This window comes from Hypomesus nipponensis, chromosome 23 (assembly GCF_054491055.1).
Source record: "Hypomesus nipponensis isolate SF chromosome 23, ASM5449105v1, whole genome shotgun sequence".
NCBI classification, from domain to species: domain Eukaryota; kingdom Metazoa; phylum Chordata; class Actinopteri; order Osmeriformes; family Osmeridae; genus Hypomesus; species Hypomesus nipponensis.
The window spans coordinates 4,045,001-4,062,500 of NC_140383.1; the positions used below are offsets into that span (position 1 = coordinate 4,045,001).

The following is a 17,500-nucleotide window of genomic DNA, read 5'->3' on the forward strand; positions in this document are numbered from 1 at the left end:
ATACTGCTAGTACTTGTTATAAAAATAATTTTGGTTTGATAACTGTGTTTGCTGACAAGCCCCTCCCTCCTCATAGCTCACTGTTTGATTTGTTTTTCTTATCTCTCCCGGTGTCCGGGCTGAACATGTTAACTTTCAGGTAATTGAATGGGAGGACATTTCCTGGTCATATCTTCGTCCTCATCTCTCCTGCCCCCCAGCCACAGACACTCCCCTCCCCCCTCACACCTCACCCCCCCCCCCCCTTTCCAGCACCCGCTCCTCCTGTCCACAACACATCCCTCCACACACCCCCCCCCCTTCCTCTCCGACATCACCGTCATCTTCTTCACACCCCCGATCATTGTCACACCTTCTTCGTTGACTCCTCTGCTCAGGTGGAAAGGGGAAGGTGTGTGTGTGTGTGTACATGCGTGCCGACTCCACACATCTCACCTCATGAGAGACTCATGTATTCACCATTCACCCTGTTCTGCCCTCTCAGGGGAGCTGAGACTGGCCAGTGAAACTCTGTAACTCTGTTACCTCCCCGTGTCAACCCTCTTCAGTAGCCTCTTCCTCTCCTCCTGCTCCTCCTTCCGTACACTTACTGCTGGCTGGTACCCCTATCACTCTCCCTATTAGAGCCAGCATGACCTTTCCTGTGTTTGGCAGTTTCCTGGATGACCTTTAATAGTGAAGCAGGCTGGAAGCGACCGTGTGCGGGGAGCTGAAGCATAATGTGGCTCTAATGTGGAGTCCGTCGGTCGGCTCAATTTAAGAGGTCTATTATTCAGTCTTTTGTTCTCTGCTGGAAGAATGAGAGAATTAGTCACCTTTTCGTGCGAGTGTGTGTGTGTGTGTGTTTTGTGTGTGTGTGTGTGTGTGTGTGTGTAGTCGGGCGTGTGATCACCTCTCCCACCTGCTCTCTCGCCCGCTCCGTAGGATAGAGGACTCCTTGGTTCCTCTCTGTGTTTCACAACTGATCTGTCACTCTGTCACGCGAAGGAACATCGAAATCCTGCGCGCTTTCCTTTCTTCACATTGCTCCTTCCTGTTCACACATTTTCTCTCACCCTGTTATGCTCTCTCTCTCTGTTGGTCTCTCTTTTGCTCTCGCTCTAGCTCTCTGTCTCTCTCTCTCTTTCTCTCTCACTCTCTATCCCTCCCTCCTTCTTTCTCTCTCTGTGTGTCTCTCTCCTTCTCTTTTTGTCCATCTCACACTTATTTTAACTGGAGGATTTTCATCCAGGCCCTGGCTGCAGTGATCACTTCTCTCCAGCACATTTAATGACCCATCTAAGACAAAACAAAAAAACAAGTATTAATAATGGATTGATTCATTCACGTATTCATGTATTCATGCTTCAGGTTTCTGTCCTGACTTGACCATGTTGGAGATCCTTATTTTAGAACTCCACGACAAACCTTACACATCCTCTGCATGGTGACAGCTTGTTTACCTCATCCTCTTCCTCCTCCCTTCCTCTCCTACCCTCCTACCCTCCCTTCCTCTCCTACCCTCCCTCCCTTCCTCTCCTACCCTCCCTCCCTTCCTCTCCTACCCTCCTACCCTCCCTTCCTCTCCTACCCTCCCTCCCTTCCTCTCCTACCCTCCCTCCCTCCCTTCCTCCTTCCCTCCTCCATGTCTGATGTTTTTGTCCTTCTTAAGAGTTTTTCCCTGTTCTCTCTCTATCTCTTTCTCTCTCTCTTTATTTCTCTCTCTCAGTTTCTTTTCTTGCACAGAAGACAAGCTCTACGGGGCATGCAATAATTATATCAAAGATAATTCTGTTGTTATGTAACGCTGTGTTGCCACCCTTAGATACACCAACATGACCTCATTGTTGAGTCTTTTGTTCAAAGGATGCTTGAAATATAGCAGCTCTCTGTTTGTGTCCGCCCTTCAAAGACTACACATTGGATCAACTTCAGTGAACAAGGATGTATTTGGCTTATTTGTGTGTGTGTGCACAAGCGTGTGTGTGTGTTTGCTTGTGCGTTGTTTCAAACCCTTTTTTTGGTCCATTTAGGAAACAAATCACTTTTTTTCATTACCCAGAATCCCTTGGCTTTGCAGGAAACCAGGTTTTTGACCAGTGAGAATTGACAGCCTACACGTACACACACACACACATCTCCACACACACACACACAGATCCACACACTCTCTCTCACCATGAGCAAGGCACCATTGTTATTGGTTGGAGACCACAGGCTCCAATTCAGCTCTGTGATCCCCATGACGACCAGCTCTTGAATCAAGCCAATCATCCAGTAAGCGGCCTCCATGCCATAGCCTGGGACTCAATTTCCTCCCTAGCTGCCCAGGGAGCACTGCTGCCCTGCCTGTCAGTCCTCCACCTCCAGGATAACTCCTCCCCGGTGGAGGAGATCTGAGAGTCAGTCCAACTCTTGTCGTATATCTTGAGGCAGCAAGGTGTCGTTTTGGATGGGAAATAAACCCCTGCAATGGCATGAAAGCTCCAGGATTGTAAAGATATCTTGAAGGAGAGAGTCCAGTCAGTCAGTAAAAATAAATGCTCTAGGAGTAAAGCAGGGCCCACCTGAGCACTGTGCTGGGGTGATGGGATGGGGGGAAGGTTTTGGGGGGGGGATTGAGGTGAGGTGGGAGGGAATGTGGAATGGGCGAGCAAGAGAGAGAGAGGCTAAGTCAGAGAGAAGGAATTGTGTCTTCTAGCTTGTGTTCTGTATACACGCTCTGGTCTGGTTTCAGTTCAAGGTCTTGTTTGGGTTTATCGATTTATTTTGGTCAGCGGCCATGTTGTGTCTGCCTCCGAGTCTTTCTCCAGGACGAGAGCAGACATAAATATTTTAGTTTTTATCCAGGCAGAAGCCAATGGGGTCTCCAAAGCCTGTGTTCAACTCTTGGATTTTAAATCACTTTTGACTGATTCTTCAATTATTTTCTTCAGATAGAAACATGGAGATGTCTTAGTAAACCCTTGCTGTGTTTCATATAGTTTTCCGCGTTGCTATAGCGATCTGAACAGTCTTTGCCCTCCACTATCCTGGACGGTTAACCAGGTCAGAGCGGGACATCTCTGCTAACTTTGGCCCAGCTTGACTCGGCTCTGCACGGTTCAGCAGTGTGTAAAGGCAGTAACAGGATCATATGACTGTGGGGAATATCCTTGTTGACCTCTCCCGTTCCTTCTCCTGCTGGGAGGGAGAGGGGAGAGGGACCAGGGGACGCTTGGGGAGAGAATTGGCTTTCAAAGAGTGCACGGGTCGCTTGAACCGTGTGCTTTTAAACAGATAACTGTGAGAAACTCTCGCTCTCTCCTCTCCGTTTTCTTTTGCTCTCTCTCTTTCTCCACCACACTATCCCTCTCTCTCTCTCTCTCTCTCTCTCTCTCTCTCCACTACGCTATCCCTCATTCCTCTCCAGCTGTCTCTCGCTCACTTTCTACTGCACCTCTCATCCTCCCATCCTTTATTCCTTTCCCCCTTCCTCTCTCCCTCCTCTCTCTCCCCCCTTCCTCTATCTCTCTCTCTCTCTCTCTCTCTCCCCCCATCCCCTTCTCTTTGTCTCAGTTCCTCTCTGTGTTGACCTTTGTAGCAGATTAATGTAAGGACTAGTTGTGGCCCCAGCAGACAAGAGTCTGTAGGGAGCTGGGGCGGAAATGTGTTGGATGCTCATTTCATTTGGCCGCCTCGGGGGTGAGAAATTCACAGCTACCATCACAGTTACTCTAAACAATCTCTTCTAATCATATCCCAAATGGCTCCGCTGGCAGATTTACTGAGCTGGAGAGTCGCTGAAGCTTCGTTTGCTAGACGAGTTGAACCGAAGCACCTTGAATTGAGAATTGAACTGAATCGAGATGTAAATATTGATTGGAGGTCCTGTAAATTCGTAAAGCGTGCTTTGGATTTATGGGAGTGTCCTTTCAAGGAGATGTGATAGTGTTCAGTCAGACAGCCAGGAACGGACCCTGCAGCAACAACATCCAACACACGCGGGCAGGGGGAGGGTGGGGGAGGGTGAGGAGAGGGAGATGAGAGGGAGAGGAGAGGTAGACGAGAGGGAAGGGAGAGAAAAGGAGAGGAGACGCGAGGAGAGGGAGAGGAGAGGGAGAGGAGAGGCGGAGGAGAGGGAGACGAGGAGAGGAGAGGGAGAGGGAGAGGGGTACAAGGAAAGAAAGGAGGGGGGGGGGTAAGTAGAGGATAGGGAAGATTGGGGGAAAGGGAAGGAGATTCAGAGGGTTAGGGAGAGGATGAGGGCAAATGGTGGAGAGGCAGAGGGAGGGGAGGAGGAACAGTGAGCAGAATAGGAAGAGAAACGAGGAAAGGGGAGTGTGAGAGAGAGGGAGGGACATAATGGGAGGGAGATGGGCAGAGAGGTAGAGGAGGATTGGAGCTAGAGAGAATTAGAGAAGGAGACGAGGGGATGAGAGAGGAGAGATAGAGAGGGGATGAGGTGTAGGAAGGCAGAAAGCTTTTCTCATACAATCTCACTGGTTCCATTTGATATTTTATAGTTGGAGAATCTTTTATATCTTCCATCAAACCAAGAAGGTCGTTCAAGGTGTTAGTGCCTATAGGACTTCCTACAACACTCAAACACACGTCCACACGCACGCACTCACTGAACCTAACTAGAACCTTCATTTTCCCCTTCTTCTTCTCATTTAATGAAGATGACACACCGTGGTCATATATGATTGGTTATTACAGACAATATCTCCCTAATAGTCCTCTCCTGGCCTCTGTCAAAATCCTTGATTAGATGGACTGACAAGTCTCTTAAATACCTTCTCATATTCGGAACATACCACACTCACACACACAGGCACACACTCACACACACACACACAGGCACACACGCACGCACACACGCACACACGCACACACACACACAGGCACACACTCACACAAACACACACACACACACACACACAAACACACACACACAGACACACACACACACAGGCACACACACACAGGTGTGTTTGGGTCTGAGGGTATTCCGTGGCCACTTGTCGGAATAATGAATTACCTCGGCGTCCCAGTGGTAAAAATACCTATCTCTTAATAGATTCTATTAGCACTGCCATACGGTTCTAGCATGCTGGGATACACACCCTAATAATCTCTCCCTCTCTCCCCTCTCTCTCCCTACGTTCTAAGAGTCTCTCCCTTCCTCCCTCCCTCCTCTCTCCTCTCCCTGCTCTGCTCGCAGTAGACTACATCTGTATGAGAACACTGTGGACGTTAGTGATTCGGAATGGTTCTTATTCATCATTTTCGATGGCTTGGTGTGATAAGTGTGTGTTTGAGCTGCTCGTCATGGGCTTATCAAGCAGCAAGATGAATGAGGAGAGAGGGGGACCGGTGTGATTTTAACATTGAAACGGAATAGATTAACTTTGAGCCGGCAGCTCTGTGCACGCAACACCTCGGCTCCGAGCCAAGTACAGTTTGCAAATGTCATCAAATCCTTTGAGGTGCACTTGATTTAGGTCACCCAATGGACTGGAGCCAATAGAATGGCCCCCTCTAAAGGAGAAATATGAGGTAAATCTAATGCACCCTAATTTGTCAATTCACGTGTCAGAGATGTATTTAATTGAGCCTACGTAGCGCTAGCTTGCTAGCCTGTCTGGGCTAATTGAATGGTCAAGTGTGATAAACAGTAGGAGTATCTCCAGTGTAAGTGTCTTGGTACTGCTTCCTAGTCCCTCTCTGAAGCTGATTGTAGTGTTACAAGGACCAATGTGGGCAGGGACCCCGGTAAGAGAGGTGCTAGCAGGCTGGTGGCCAACAAGAGCTCATATACTTACTGTGAGTGGAGTTGTCCTTACCATCACCATTCTTTCTTGCTCCCACACGCACACACACACACACACACACACACCCCTGTACACACACGCACACACACACGCACACACACCCCTACACGCACACAACCCTACACACACACACTTACACACACACCAACTGTTCACACGCACATGCACAGAGAAACGGACACACACACACACACACGGACAGACATAAGAAGAAGTTGTCTTGATAATTAAAAGCACATTTCTCCTCACTCGGAAACACGCTGGGAAGGCAAAGGGAACTTTTCTGTTACCATGGAAACCGGATCTGGAGCCAGTTCTTTTAATGTAACGATCCTTCAAGACACAGATATGTGAATACAGTGTGTGTGTGTGTGTGTGTGTGTGCGTGTGTTTCTAGTCCTTTAACAGCCAATGGCATTTGGCTAACAGACACTAGACCACATGCCACTATGTAAAGTGTAGCGGATGTTTGGCATTCTGTCAGTTTGTTCTGGGACAGGAGCAATGCTGGAAGACACAGTCTGAGGTGTATTTGAGCCGTAGGCACTCTGCTAGTCACTGTCATCTTTCCTGAGGAAGATGCACATACGCACACACGCACACACGCACACAGGCACACACGCACACACGCACATACGCACACACGCACACACGCACACACGCATACACCCACATACCCACACAGAATCCCGTTCACAGAGGAAATCATTGTGGTAATTAAGTTCCTGTTGTTCTCCCTCACGGCTACTCTGATGGCTAAAAGCTGTTCTAAGGTGTTCCTTTGGTGCATTCCCACAGGTCTCATTTCACGATGGAATTAAACCAGATACACACACACTCATATATATTACCAGATATCCAAGGATGCTGAGTTATTGTGTAAATAGAAAGCAGAATAGTTAGAATATTATCTCCCGACCCTCCCTCTCTCTGTCTCTCCCAGCCTCCCTGTGTTTCTCCCTCCCTCCCTCCCCTCTCTTGACTTCTTCCTCTGTTCTTTCATTAATGTTCCCTCCTCCTTGTGGTCACGCAGGGAGCACCCTAGGTCCTCCAGCCAGCCCTCCTCACCCTCTTATCTCTTATCATCCACTTCTCTTATCTCCCCCCCACACACACCCTGACCCCCGACCCCTCGCTCTCCTGCCAGGCTCCAGACCACGACCCCGTAAATCTCCACACCACTTCAACCAGCCACATTCAATGGGGGCTTAAAGAGTCGCAGGGCGGCACAACTTATCTCTCGCTGTCCGTTTGCCTGACATCCTCTCCTCTCCTTCCTCTCTCTCCCTGTCGCTCTCTCCCACAGGGAGGGAGGGAGGTGGGGGGGAGGACGGAGGGAGGGAGGGAGGGTAAAAGATAGTGAAAGGAAGGGAAGAATAAGGATAGGTAGAGGGAGAGAGGTAGAAGGATAACGGAAAGGAGGGGTAGAAGGAAGCCGTGAGGAACCTAGAAGGAAAGAGGGTGGACAAGGGGAGGAAGGTGATGGATAGATTTTGAAGAGACAGGGGAGAACAAATAGAGATGGAGATTAGAGGCGGAGAGAGAAAGAGAGAGAGAGAGAGAGAGAGAGAGAGAGAGAGAGAGAGAGAGAGAGAGAGAGAGAGAGAGAGAGAGAGAGAGAGAGAGAGAGAGAGAGAGAGAGAGAGAGAGAGGAGGGAGGGAGGGAGGGAGGGAGGGAGGGAGGGAGGGAGGGAGGGAGGGAGGGAGGGAGGGAGGGAGGGAGGGAGGGAGGGAGGGAGGGAGGGAGGGAGGGAGGGGGGGGGGGGGGGGGGGGGGAGGGGGAGGGGGAGGGGGAGAGGGAGATGTCTGGATGATGAAGGGGGGATTTAGTGGAGCTCTCCTCCGGAGATGAAGAGGAAGATATTACATCCTGGATGGAGGGAGGGATGACAGGATGGCCAGAGATGAGAAAGGAAAGCTGTTTGGATGACTTGCAGCTGAAGAGGGATGAGGGGTATACTGTATTTCCGTCATTTTATGACAGAAAATACTTTAAGCTTGGCAAGAAGCCATGGGAGAAAGTGCTGGAAGCTACGTCAGTGTTGTCTGATAAGCCGTACTCACTCCAATCCATGCTAATGTTGCTAATAAATAATACTAATGATCTCTGCTGTTTTAGTCTGGTCTGCTCTGTCTTTCAATCAGTCTGGCTTGGCCTGGTCTGGTCTGAACTGTTCTAGACTTTTCGTTGTGTTGAATTGAAAAGCTAGCTGTTCGTTGCCATAACTAGTTAAATTCTTTATTTATAGAGGCGAGGAGTAATTCCCGGTGTGGGAAAAATCGTGAGGAACTGCAAAGTAACGCGGCAGCTGCAGTTTGGTCTGTTCCATCCAGGCGTGTCCTGGCCTGGTCTGGTTTGGTCTAGCCTCCTTGCCCTCGCCTGTCCTGGTTTAGTCAGGGCTTAGCTAGGTTGATTGCCTGGTCAGTGGGTCAGCGCCCGCAGCCTTCCCTCTCCAGGGTCGTTAAAGTGATGTTCTTCGTCAAGTGCTCAAATCACACAATTTAATTGGCCTCCAGCCCCCTGGACACCAGCCAATTACAGCTCTCACTTCCTCTCTGCATGTCTCTCTAAGCACCCCGGCGCTCCCCTTTATTCTTCCTCTCTCTCTCTCTCTCTCTCTCTCTCTCTCTCTTTCTCTCTCTCTCTTTCTCTCTCTCTCTCTCTCTCTCTCTCTCTCTCTCTCTCTCTCTCTCTCTCTCTCTCTCTCTCTCTCTCTCTCTCTCTCTCTCTCTTACCATCTCTCCCTCTCTCTCACTCACACACTTTCTTTCTCTCTCTCTCTCTTACCATCTCTCCCTCTCTCTCACTCACACACTTTCTTTCTCTCTCTATTTCTCTCACTCTCTCTCTCACTCTCTTTTTCTCTCTCTCTCTCTCTCTTGCTTATTCTCTCTTTGTATTTCTCTCTCCCCCTTTGTCTCTCTTTCTCTCCTCCATTCTCTCTTTTGCTCCCGCTCTCTCATTCCTTCTCTCCTTGTCTTCTCTCTCTCTCCGCCCCCTCCTCCCTGCAGCCCGCTCCACCCCAGCCTCCCGCCTCATGCTAACCTCTTAACGATGCTTCACTTGACCCTTCCGACCTCCCCATCACCACATCCTCTTGTCTTCCCAGCGCTGCAACAAAGGCGGAGCAGAAGAAAGAGAGAGAGATAAAAGACTGCAGATTTTCTTGTGAGAACTTGGTGGTAAAGAGGCAGCAATTGAGCTTCTACAAAGATGCCTTTTGAAGTGAGGACAATGTACCAAATGTTAACACGGTCCGATCTGTTCAAGGTTAAGAGGGGTGGAGGAGTGGATGGAGTGAGGGATGGAGGGAGTGAAGGGTGGAAGGGTGGAGTGATGGAAGGATGGAGGGAGTGAGTGTTACCCTGGGAACAGGCTGTGAGGTAGCGCAGGGCAACTATGGAACAGCCACAGAACATATGCACATATGACAACAGGGCTAAGGGGAGGTGGGGGGGGGGGGGGGTGGGGGGGGGGCATCAGGCAATACTTGTTGCCGATACTCAACCACCAATCAGAGAATTACTACAAAGGGACATTATCAGTGTGTCATCACCCAATCCCCCTCAATGCCTTTCATGCTATTTAGGACCCAGCCCTGGCTATGGCATCTGGACAGGGCTTCTATTATGTCATCAAAAGGGGACGATTAGTGGTGAAATGTGAGAGGGTGAGGGTGAAAGCAAGGACGATCAAGTACCTGTTCAAAAAAGGCAGCATTTTTACCGGTAATTAAAGTCTTACATTTCCCTGTCGGAACGTCCTGAGCGACAGAGAACAAACGGAGAGCAGGAACGAGGGAAGAGAAGAAAGGAGAAAGAGCTGGATTCTCCTCGGTGAAAAGCTCTCAGGCTTATAATGGTAATTAAGGGCTTGTCTCAGGAGAGAGCTAGGCATTAGAATGGAGAGGGAGAGGAAAGAGAGGATAGAGAGATGGATGGTGGGAGAGAGAGGATAAGGTTAGATAGAGAGAGAGGATAGAGAGATGGATGGTGGGAGAGAGAGGATAGGGATAGATAGAGAGAGAGGATAGAGAGATGGATGGTGGGAGAGAGAGGATAGGGATAGATAGAGAGAGGATAGAGAGAGAGAGAGAGAGAGAGAGAGAGAGAGAGAGAGAGAGAGAGAGAGAGAGAGAGAGAGAGAGAGAGAGAGAGCAAGCAGTCATGGTGCTTAAACTGAGGACTGTCATGTCTGTAACTCTAAATTACATAGTGAGAGTCACTATGTTCCAGTGGGGGAAAGGCAGGAAGTGTTGATGGGTTTGGCTCCTGTTCTTAGAGCTTCTGTTGTTTCTTATTGGCTGGCTTCATTTACGAACAGGCAAGACAACCAATCAGCTGTGTTCAGTCCTTCCATACCTGTACCCTCTGCATGTGTGTGTGTGTGTGTGTGTGTGTGTGTGTGTGTGTGTGTATGTGTATGTTAGAGGCTGGGCTGTGTTCGTCATGGAGACTGTACTGCACCTGTCTAAGGCAGGGGGGGGAGGAGGGGTTGCTATAGTAACCGGGTCCTGGGCTGTGTGTGTGTGTGTGTACATATGCATGCCGACACACACAAACATACATGTTACATCCTTAGATCTGTGTGTGTGTTCCATGCTTGCTGCATGATTGTGTGTGTGTGTGTTCAGCACGCAGCATGCAGAAGGAACGCACACTGGCATCTCTCCTCCATCCATTTTTAACTGTGCACAGATGGATGGGCCTCCTGGCACTGCTCTCACACACACACTCGCTCACACACACACACACACACACACCCATCACATATATGTAGGCGCACGCATCCACACGTATAGCACTTCACAGTATGTGAATATGTCCTATGTCTTTTTTATTTGTCCACTGATACGTCATCCCACGCTTGTTTAAACCATCTTATCTTCTCGAGTTATGGCTTCATTTGTTTCCAGGTTGAACCTTGTCGCCAGGGGGAACGAGATGTGTGCTGTGCTCATGAAATAAAGATGATTATCATGGTTACATCAAATTATCACTTTCATTTCAAATCTCTCCTGTCTCTCCTTCATAATCTCTCGCTTTTTTCAACGCACCTCACACACACGTCAACACACCACACCGTACACAACACACCTCGCACACACAAACACACCACCTCACCCACACATGCGTGCGCAGGGTTCCATGCTTGTTCACTTCTCACCCTGTGGGGGGAGGGATATGATTGACAGATTCAGCATCTTGGCTCCCCCACAGTGATCTCCACAGGACATTCTCACGCTCTCGTTGGTACAAGAACTGTACGTACACACACTCACACACACACAAACACACACACATGTACACACACACAAACACACACCTCTCAGTCACAAGCCCGCAGACGCAGGACTGATGTGTGGACTGACATGGCCTGAGATGGACAGAGAGATGCAGGTGTAGAAACAGGGACAGAATTACCAACAGAGATGATGACAGCGGCGTAGATATGCCCTTCAGTTTAATGTGTCTGAGAAGAAAGCATCATGAAATATCGAACACTCCTAGAGAATGGCTTATTCAAAACAAGCACTTCAGCCCATGGCTTATTCATCAAACACTGGGGTGACAGACAGACAGACAGACAGACTGCCAGACAGACAAGCAGACAGACAGACTGTCAGACACACAGACAGACAAGCAGACAGACAGACTGTCAGACACACAGACAGACAAGCAGACAGGCAGACAGACAGGCAGACAGACAGACAGACAGACAGACTGTCAGACACACAGACAGACAAGCAGACAGACAGGCAGGCAGACAGACAGACAGACAGACAGACAAACAGAGGAAATCAAATCTTAAAATGCTGAGGAGAAAAAATCAGCTAATATGTTTTCTCACACCTCATATACCCAGCGTGTGGAAATTAAAAGTGTGAGAGAGAGAGTAAGACAGTGATCTGAGTACTGTCTTAGTAGCAACACCAGGAGCCTCATTACCCCAGCTATGCACACACACACAAACAAACTCACACAGAAAGCACTACAACTCTAAAGCAGGAAGTCAAAGATTACAGAGTTTTTTTAGGTGTTCATATTTCTGCAGCTCTCACTGACTCTTGAAGCAAACATGCACATCATTATATCCCATAATATCTCCTACCTGGGAGCACTGGGAAACTAAACAAGCACACACACACACACACAAGCATCAGTTGGAGTGTTCAGAACCTGTCCTCAGCCAAGGGCCCAGCAGTTCCATGTACTAGAGGCTGTGTGAAGATTAAACACTGGAGGGCAGAGAGATGAAGGGATCCTGTAGGAGCGGATGGATGGATGGATGGAGGGAGGGATGTACAGAGGGAGGGTGGGATGGATGGATGTATAGACGGATGTAAACCTCTCCTCTATCAAGCAGCGTGACCAACTCATCGCCTGAGGAGACGATGTCAATCATGCAGCAGATTACATGGGTGCGCACACACACACACACACTCCATCTTTCCCCTGTTTTCTCTCTCACTTCCACTCTCTTTTGATCGTTTCTTCCCAGTCACAGTGTTGTATCCTGTTATCATTCCTGTGTGCTCTTAAAGCTTTCCCTCTCAGCACAAGGTCATAACTTAACTAGGGTCCGTTTGCCTCTCCCATCCTCACAGCCCTGCATGTCATGTATTGTGTTGATCTTATGAAATGGGCCAGTAAGCCACTAAGTGTCCTGGTTTTAAGATGTGTGTGTATTTCTTGGTTTTATGAACAACAAGGTTTTCAAATCCCTCCACACACAAAGACACACACGCATCAAGGGCTTCTATCCTATATAATGGATACTAAAGTGAAGGAGTGGGAGTGAGGCAGGTTTGTGTGTGCGTGAGGTTTGTGTGAATGTGTTTGTGTGCTTGAGTGTGTGTGTGTGTGTGTGTGTGTGTGCACAATGTGTCTGGAGAGCACATGCCTGTATCCCTGTGAGAAACATGCCTACTTCACACACAATCTGGACACTGAAACGTGATTTGTCCCCAGATGAAGTTAAGTCAAGATGGAGGCAGTTGGCAGTTACCATGGAAGCGTTCTGAGAATAATCATGTTGCCAGGCGATTCAAGCGCAGAATAGCCAAGTTCCTGGAAGAGTATTTGTCTCAGGTGGAGAGGGGGAGAAGCGGTCCAGACCAACACTGCTCAGAATGTAAACAGCACTTTTAAGAATTCATTGTAGCAATAGAGAAATGCTTTGAAAAAGGTTCCAGAAGAACCCCCAAGGTTCCAGATAGACCCCAAAAGTGCAATAACAGAGCCTTCTTTTGAAGGTTTTACAGAACATGGAACCTGTTTGAAGAGAGCAGCTTAGCAGAATGTGTTCTGTAGTGTTTCCTATGGAAGTTTCTGTTGTGCTTCAAGGGCCTGGACCAGCCAACCCCCCCCCCAGCCCTTCCTCACAAGCTGACCCCCCCCCCCAGCCCTTCCTCACAAGCTGACCCCCCCCCCCCCCAGCCCTTCCTCACAAGCTGACCCCCCCCCCCAGCCCTTCCTCACAAGCTGACCCCCCCCCCCAGCCCTTCCTCACAAGTTGACCCCCCCCCAGCCCTTCCTCACAAGTTGACCCCCCCCAGCCCTTCCTCACAAGCTGACCCCCCCCAGCCCTTCCTCACAAGCCGACCCCCCCCCCCCAGCCCTTCCTCACAAGCCGACCCCCCCCCCCAAGCCCTTCCTCACAAACCGACCCCCCCCCAGCCCTTCCTCACAAGTTGACCCCCCCCCCCAGCCCTTCCTCACAAGCCGACCCCCCCCCCTCCAGCCGTTCCTCACAGGCTGATGGCACAGCAGGGTTGGAAACAGGTGACACGTGACTTCCATACTCTGGAATCTTCCACGTTCTCTCACAAGACGTTTGTGCTGTCCGAGCGCTAGCTAGCCTCACAGCAAATGGCAGAGAGTTGGCTACACTGGTGACTGGGCTGGTGTGCTCGTCCGGTGGCAGGTTACAGGGGTCGCCCCGCCGGGCGGGGGTGGAGGTGGGGGCGGCGGAGAGGGTGGGGGTGGAGAGTGGGTGGGGTGTAGTGAGGGTCGGAGTGGTTTTGCTCCAGGTGGGGACGTGGATGTTTAAGTGAATATGTTCAGTCTGCTGTGAGGGGTCTTGGTAGGTGTGTGTGTCTGTGTGTATGTGTGCGTGGCCAAGGTGAGAGCTTTGGGAAAGTGTGACCGCTGGATTACGGCGACACTGCGGGACAGCCGATGACAATTTCCTGCGTTTCCCCGGAGCTCAGCGGAGACTTCCTCCCAAGGCGAGGGGGGTGGAGGGAGGGAGGGAGGGAGGGAGGGAGGGAGGGAGGGAGGGAGGGAGGGAGGGAGGGAGGGAGGGAGGGAGGGAGGGAGGGAGGGAGGGAGGGAGGGAGGGAGGGAGGGAGGGAGGGAGGGAGGGAGGGAGGGAGGGAGGGAGGGAGGGAGGGCAGACGGCAGCATGAAATTCCAAGATTGAAAGTGAGCTGCAGGATAAAGCAGACACAGTAGAGGAGGACAAGCCTGGAAACTCTCCAGGGAGGTTTGATCCTTCCATCCATCTCTCTCTCTCTCTCTCTCTCTCTCTCTCTCTCTCTCTCTCTGTCTCTCTCTGTCTTTCTCTCTGTCTCTCTCTGTCTTTCTCTCTCTCTCTCTCTCTCTCTCTCTCTCTCTCTCTCTCTCTCTCTCTCTCTCTCTCTCTCTCTCTCTCTCTCTCTCTCTCTCTCTCTCTCTCTCTCTGTCTCTCTCTCTTCCCCCTCACTATTCCTCTGTGTGCATTTCTCTGACCTGTCTCTTTGTACCTCTGTTTGTCTCTGACCATCTCTCTCTCCCTCTCTGTCTCTCTCTTTCTGTCTCTCTCTCTCTCTCTCTCCTCTCTCTCTCTTTCTGTCTCTCTATCTCTCTCTCCTTCTCTCCATCTACTTCTTTATTTATCTGGATACACAGAAGGTTTTGTTCCTGAAGCACAGCATGCACATCTCCTCATGTTTAATTGACTTGGACAGGCGTCAGGTACTGAAGCGGGACGGCTGTTTGTGCTCAAGCCATGTGTGTGTCTGTTTTGTAGGTACAGCGTGTAGCTGCACAAATACCAAGCCAGAGTGGCTGTTGAACTTTGGAAATGTCAGGCACTGCTCTTCACATACACACACAAACACACTTGTTCACACACACACGTACACACACACACACACAGACCTTGTCCTCTCTACAAGGTTCTCCCAAACTTTCTCTCTGCTCCAACCAACACTCCAAACCAAAGCTTTTGAAGTTGCCCAAGGTCACTGTGTGAATTTGTTTGTGTGTGTTTGTGTGTTTATGCATGTGTGTGTGTACATAGTGGTCCGGCTGCTGGTGTGTGGAGGCAGCATAGAGACAGGAAGAAACACACCAGTTAGTGGAGCTGTCCTTGGTCCTGAGGTCTTCTGAATAACAACTAAAAACACACGTTGTTCTACCAACACTGACACGGGCCGTATTCGAAACCAGTTTGAGTGAGGGAGAGAGAGAGTGAGAGTGAGAGTGAGAGTGAGAGGGAGAGGGAGAGGGAGAGGGAGAGGGAGAGGGAGAGGGAGAGGGAGAGGGAGAGAGAGGGCGAGGGAGAGGGAGAGGGAAAGGGGGAGGGAGAGGGAGCGGGAGCGGGAAAGGTAGAGGGAGAGGGAGAGGGAGAGAGAGAGGGAGAGAGAGAGGGGGGAGAAGAGAGAGAGAGAGAGAAAGAGAGAGAGAGAGAGAGAGAGAGGGGAGGGAGAGAGAGGGGGGTGGGCGTGGAGGAGAAAGGGAGGGATATAATAGTATGTGGAAGGGGAGAGGGTGATCGTGCTGTCATAGATGTTTACATGTTGTGTGGTTTGTACTGAGACTACGTCTGAGAGAACTTTCCCCTCAGAGAGCAAAGGAATTTACATATACCGTAACACACACACAAACACACAGACAAGCACTCACACTCTCACAACATTGACACAGACACACAGTCACAGTGAGCTTTTCCCCATGCATGTCATTACTGCAGCAGCTCAGCATTGTCATGTGTCAGTGTTTCCCTCCATGCCCGCTCATCCTCCCAACTCTCTCACACTCCTCCTAATCTCTCCATTCTAACAGTCGCTACTTAAAAAGTCTTTAGAAAAACAGGAAGTAAAACACACAATCACAAACTGTTCTCCAGTTTGCGGGAGCCAATCAGAAATGCTGTCTGTCCTCTCTTGTTGGTGACAGGGCCGAGGTGTGTGTGTGAGATTCTTCTGCTCCCGCACACCAACTAACAGTTGTCAAGTGTAACTGACAGGAACTAGTCTTTTGACCTTACTTTCTCACCGAGCCACGTTTGACTGAAATGAAGTGTGAAATCAGCTCTTCTCTCCTCCTCTGTCTTCATCCCTCCATTCCTGAGATGCTGCTGGTGGAGCGGGCAGCGTTTAGATGGTTTGGGAGTGCCCCCTGGTGGTGGGACTGTGACTCAGAGAGAATGAGTGCGTGTTTCTTCCAGCACTTTCCTTTACTACATGGAGAGGATGTTGAGATGCATCTCAAGCCGTGTGTGTGTATGCATGTGTGTGTGTGTGTGTGTGTGTGTTTGGCACGCTTGACAGTGTATATAGGACAGCAAAAAACCCTCTCGCATCATAACCCATTCCATGTCACTGACCCTATGATGATAAGTGTTACATTCTCTGTCCACAAACCTGACCTCAAGGCTACAACATGACCTGGTTAGCTATCTCTCAGCTAAACATGCACACACAGACACACACACACATACACTGTCCCTTTGGCTGCCAGGGCCATTAGCTGACAGTGATGGTACGTCATTTCCTGTCTCCACAGGAAGTGCTCTGAACTTGACGTGCCGGGCTTTCTTCGGCTACAGCGGGGACTCCAGCCCGCTCATTTACTGGATGAAGGGAGAGAAGTTCATCGAGGATCTGGACGAGGAGAGGGTCCAGGAGAGTGACATCAAGTAAGATCTACTTTCTCCTTGTCCTCTCTGGTTCCTCCAGCGTACTTCTGCTTTATGGGATTTTACTTTTTCAGATTTTGCTTTGTTTATTCTCTTCTTTTGAACAAGCTAAAAGCTTGCTGATGAGCTAAAAATGTTTTTGCATGAATACACATACAAGCAACAAACAGTTAGCCAGTCATCCACCCAGCTAACCAGAAAGGTAACACAATAAACAGTCAGATACCCCTGATAACTAGCCATGCAGACAGCCTGCTAGCCAGCCATATATTTATCCAGCCGGTCATTCGTCCATCCATCCTTTTATCCATTTATCCAGTCAGCCATCCATCCATCCATCAGTCTATTCACCTGACCAGCCAGCCTCCCTCCCTCCCTCCCTCCCTCCAGGTCTCTTCTGGTCTCTCCCAGAGTCCCCGCGGTGCTAGACATTTAAGGGAGTGTATTCCGCGCTCCGTGTGCATGTTTGGCGTCAGAGGAGCTGTGTGGAGACAGCAGCTCCAGAGATACACACCTGTCACATGCTTAACAACCGCCATTTCTCACCACGCCACTATCGCCCCCCTCGGCCTTCCGCTCGCCTGCCCGTGGCAGCATGCAGATGGGCTTGTGGGTGTGTGTGTGGGGGGGGGGGGGGGTGAGGAGAGGGGAGGGTACGAGAGAGGGAAGATGTTGAAGTTTGAGTTTGCGTACCATAGCGACTCGTACAGTATGAACACGGATTGGTGCAGTGCTCCTTTCAGTCGCTATCAGTCTCTCTCTCTCCCTCTCTCTCTCCCTCCTTCTAGGATTTCCCTTC

General features: G+C 50.0%; 1 protein-coding gene across 2 annotated transcripts in view; it reads left to right on the plus strand.

Annotated features, from left to right (window-relative positions):
- Positions 1-17,500, plus strand: part of il1rapl1a (interleukin 1 receptor accessory protein-like 1a) — a 76,227-nt gene that overhangs the window by 48,116 nt on the left and 10,611 nt on the right. For both annotated transcript variants that reach the window (XM_084689043.1, XM_084689042.1), the window contains exon 7: positions 16,569-16,701. In XM_084689043.1, coding sequence (XP_084545169.1) covers positions 16,569-16,701 — 133 coding nt within the window. The remainder of the gene's footprint in view (positions 1-16,568; positions 16,702-17,500) is intronic.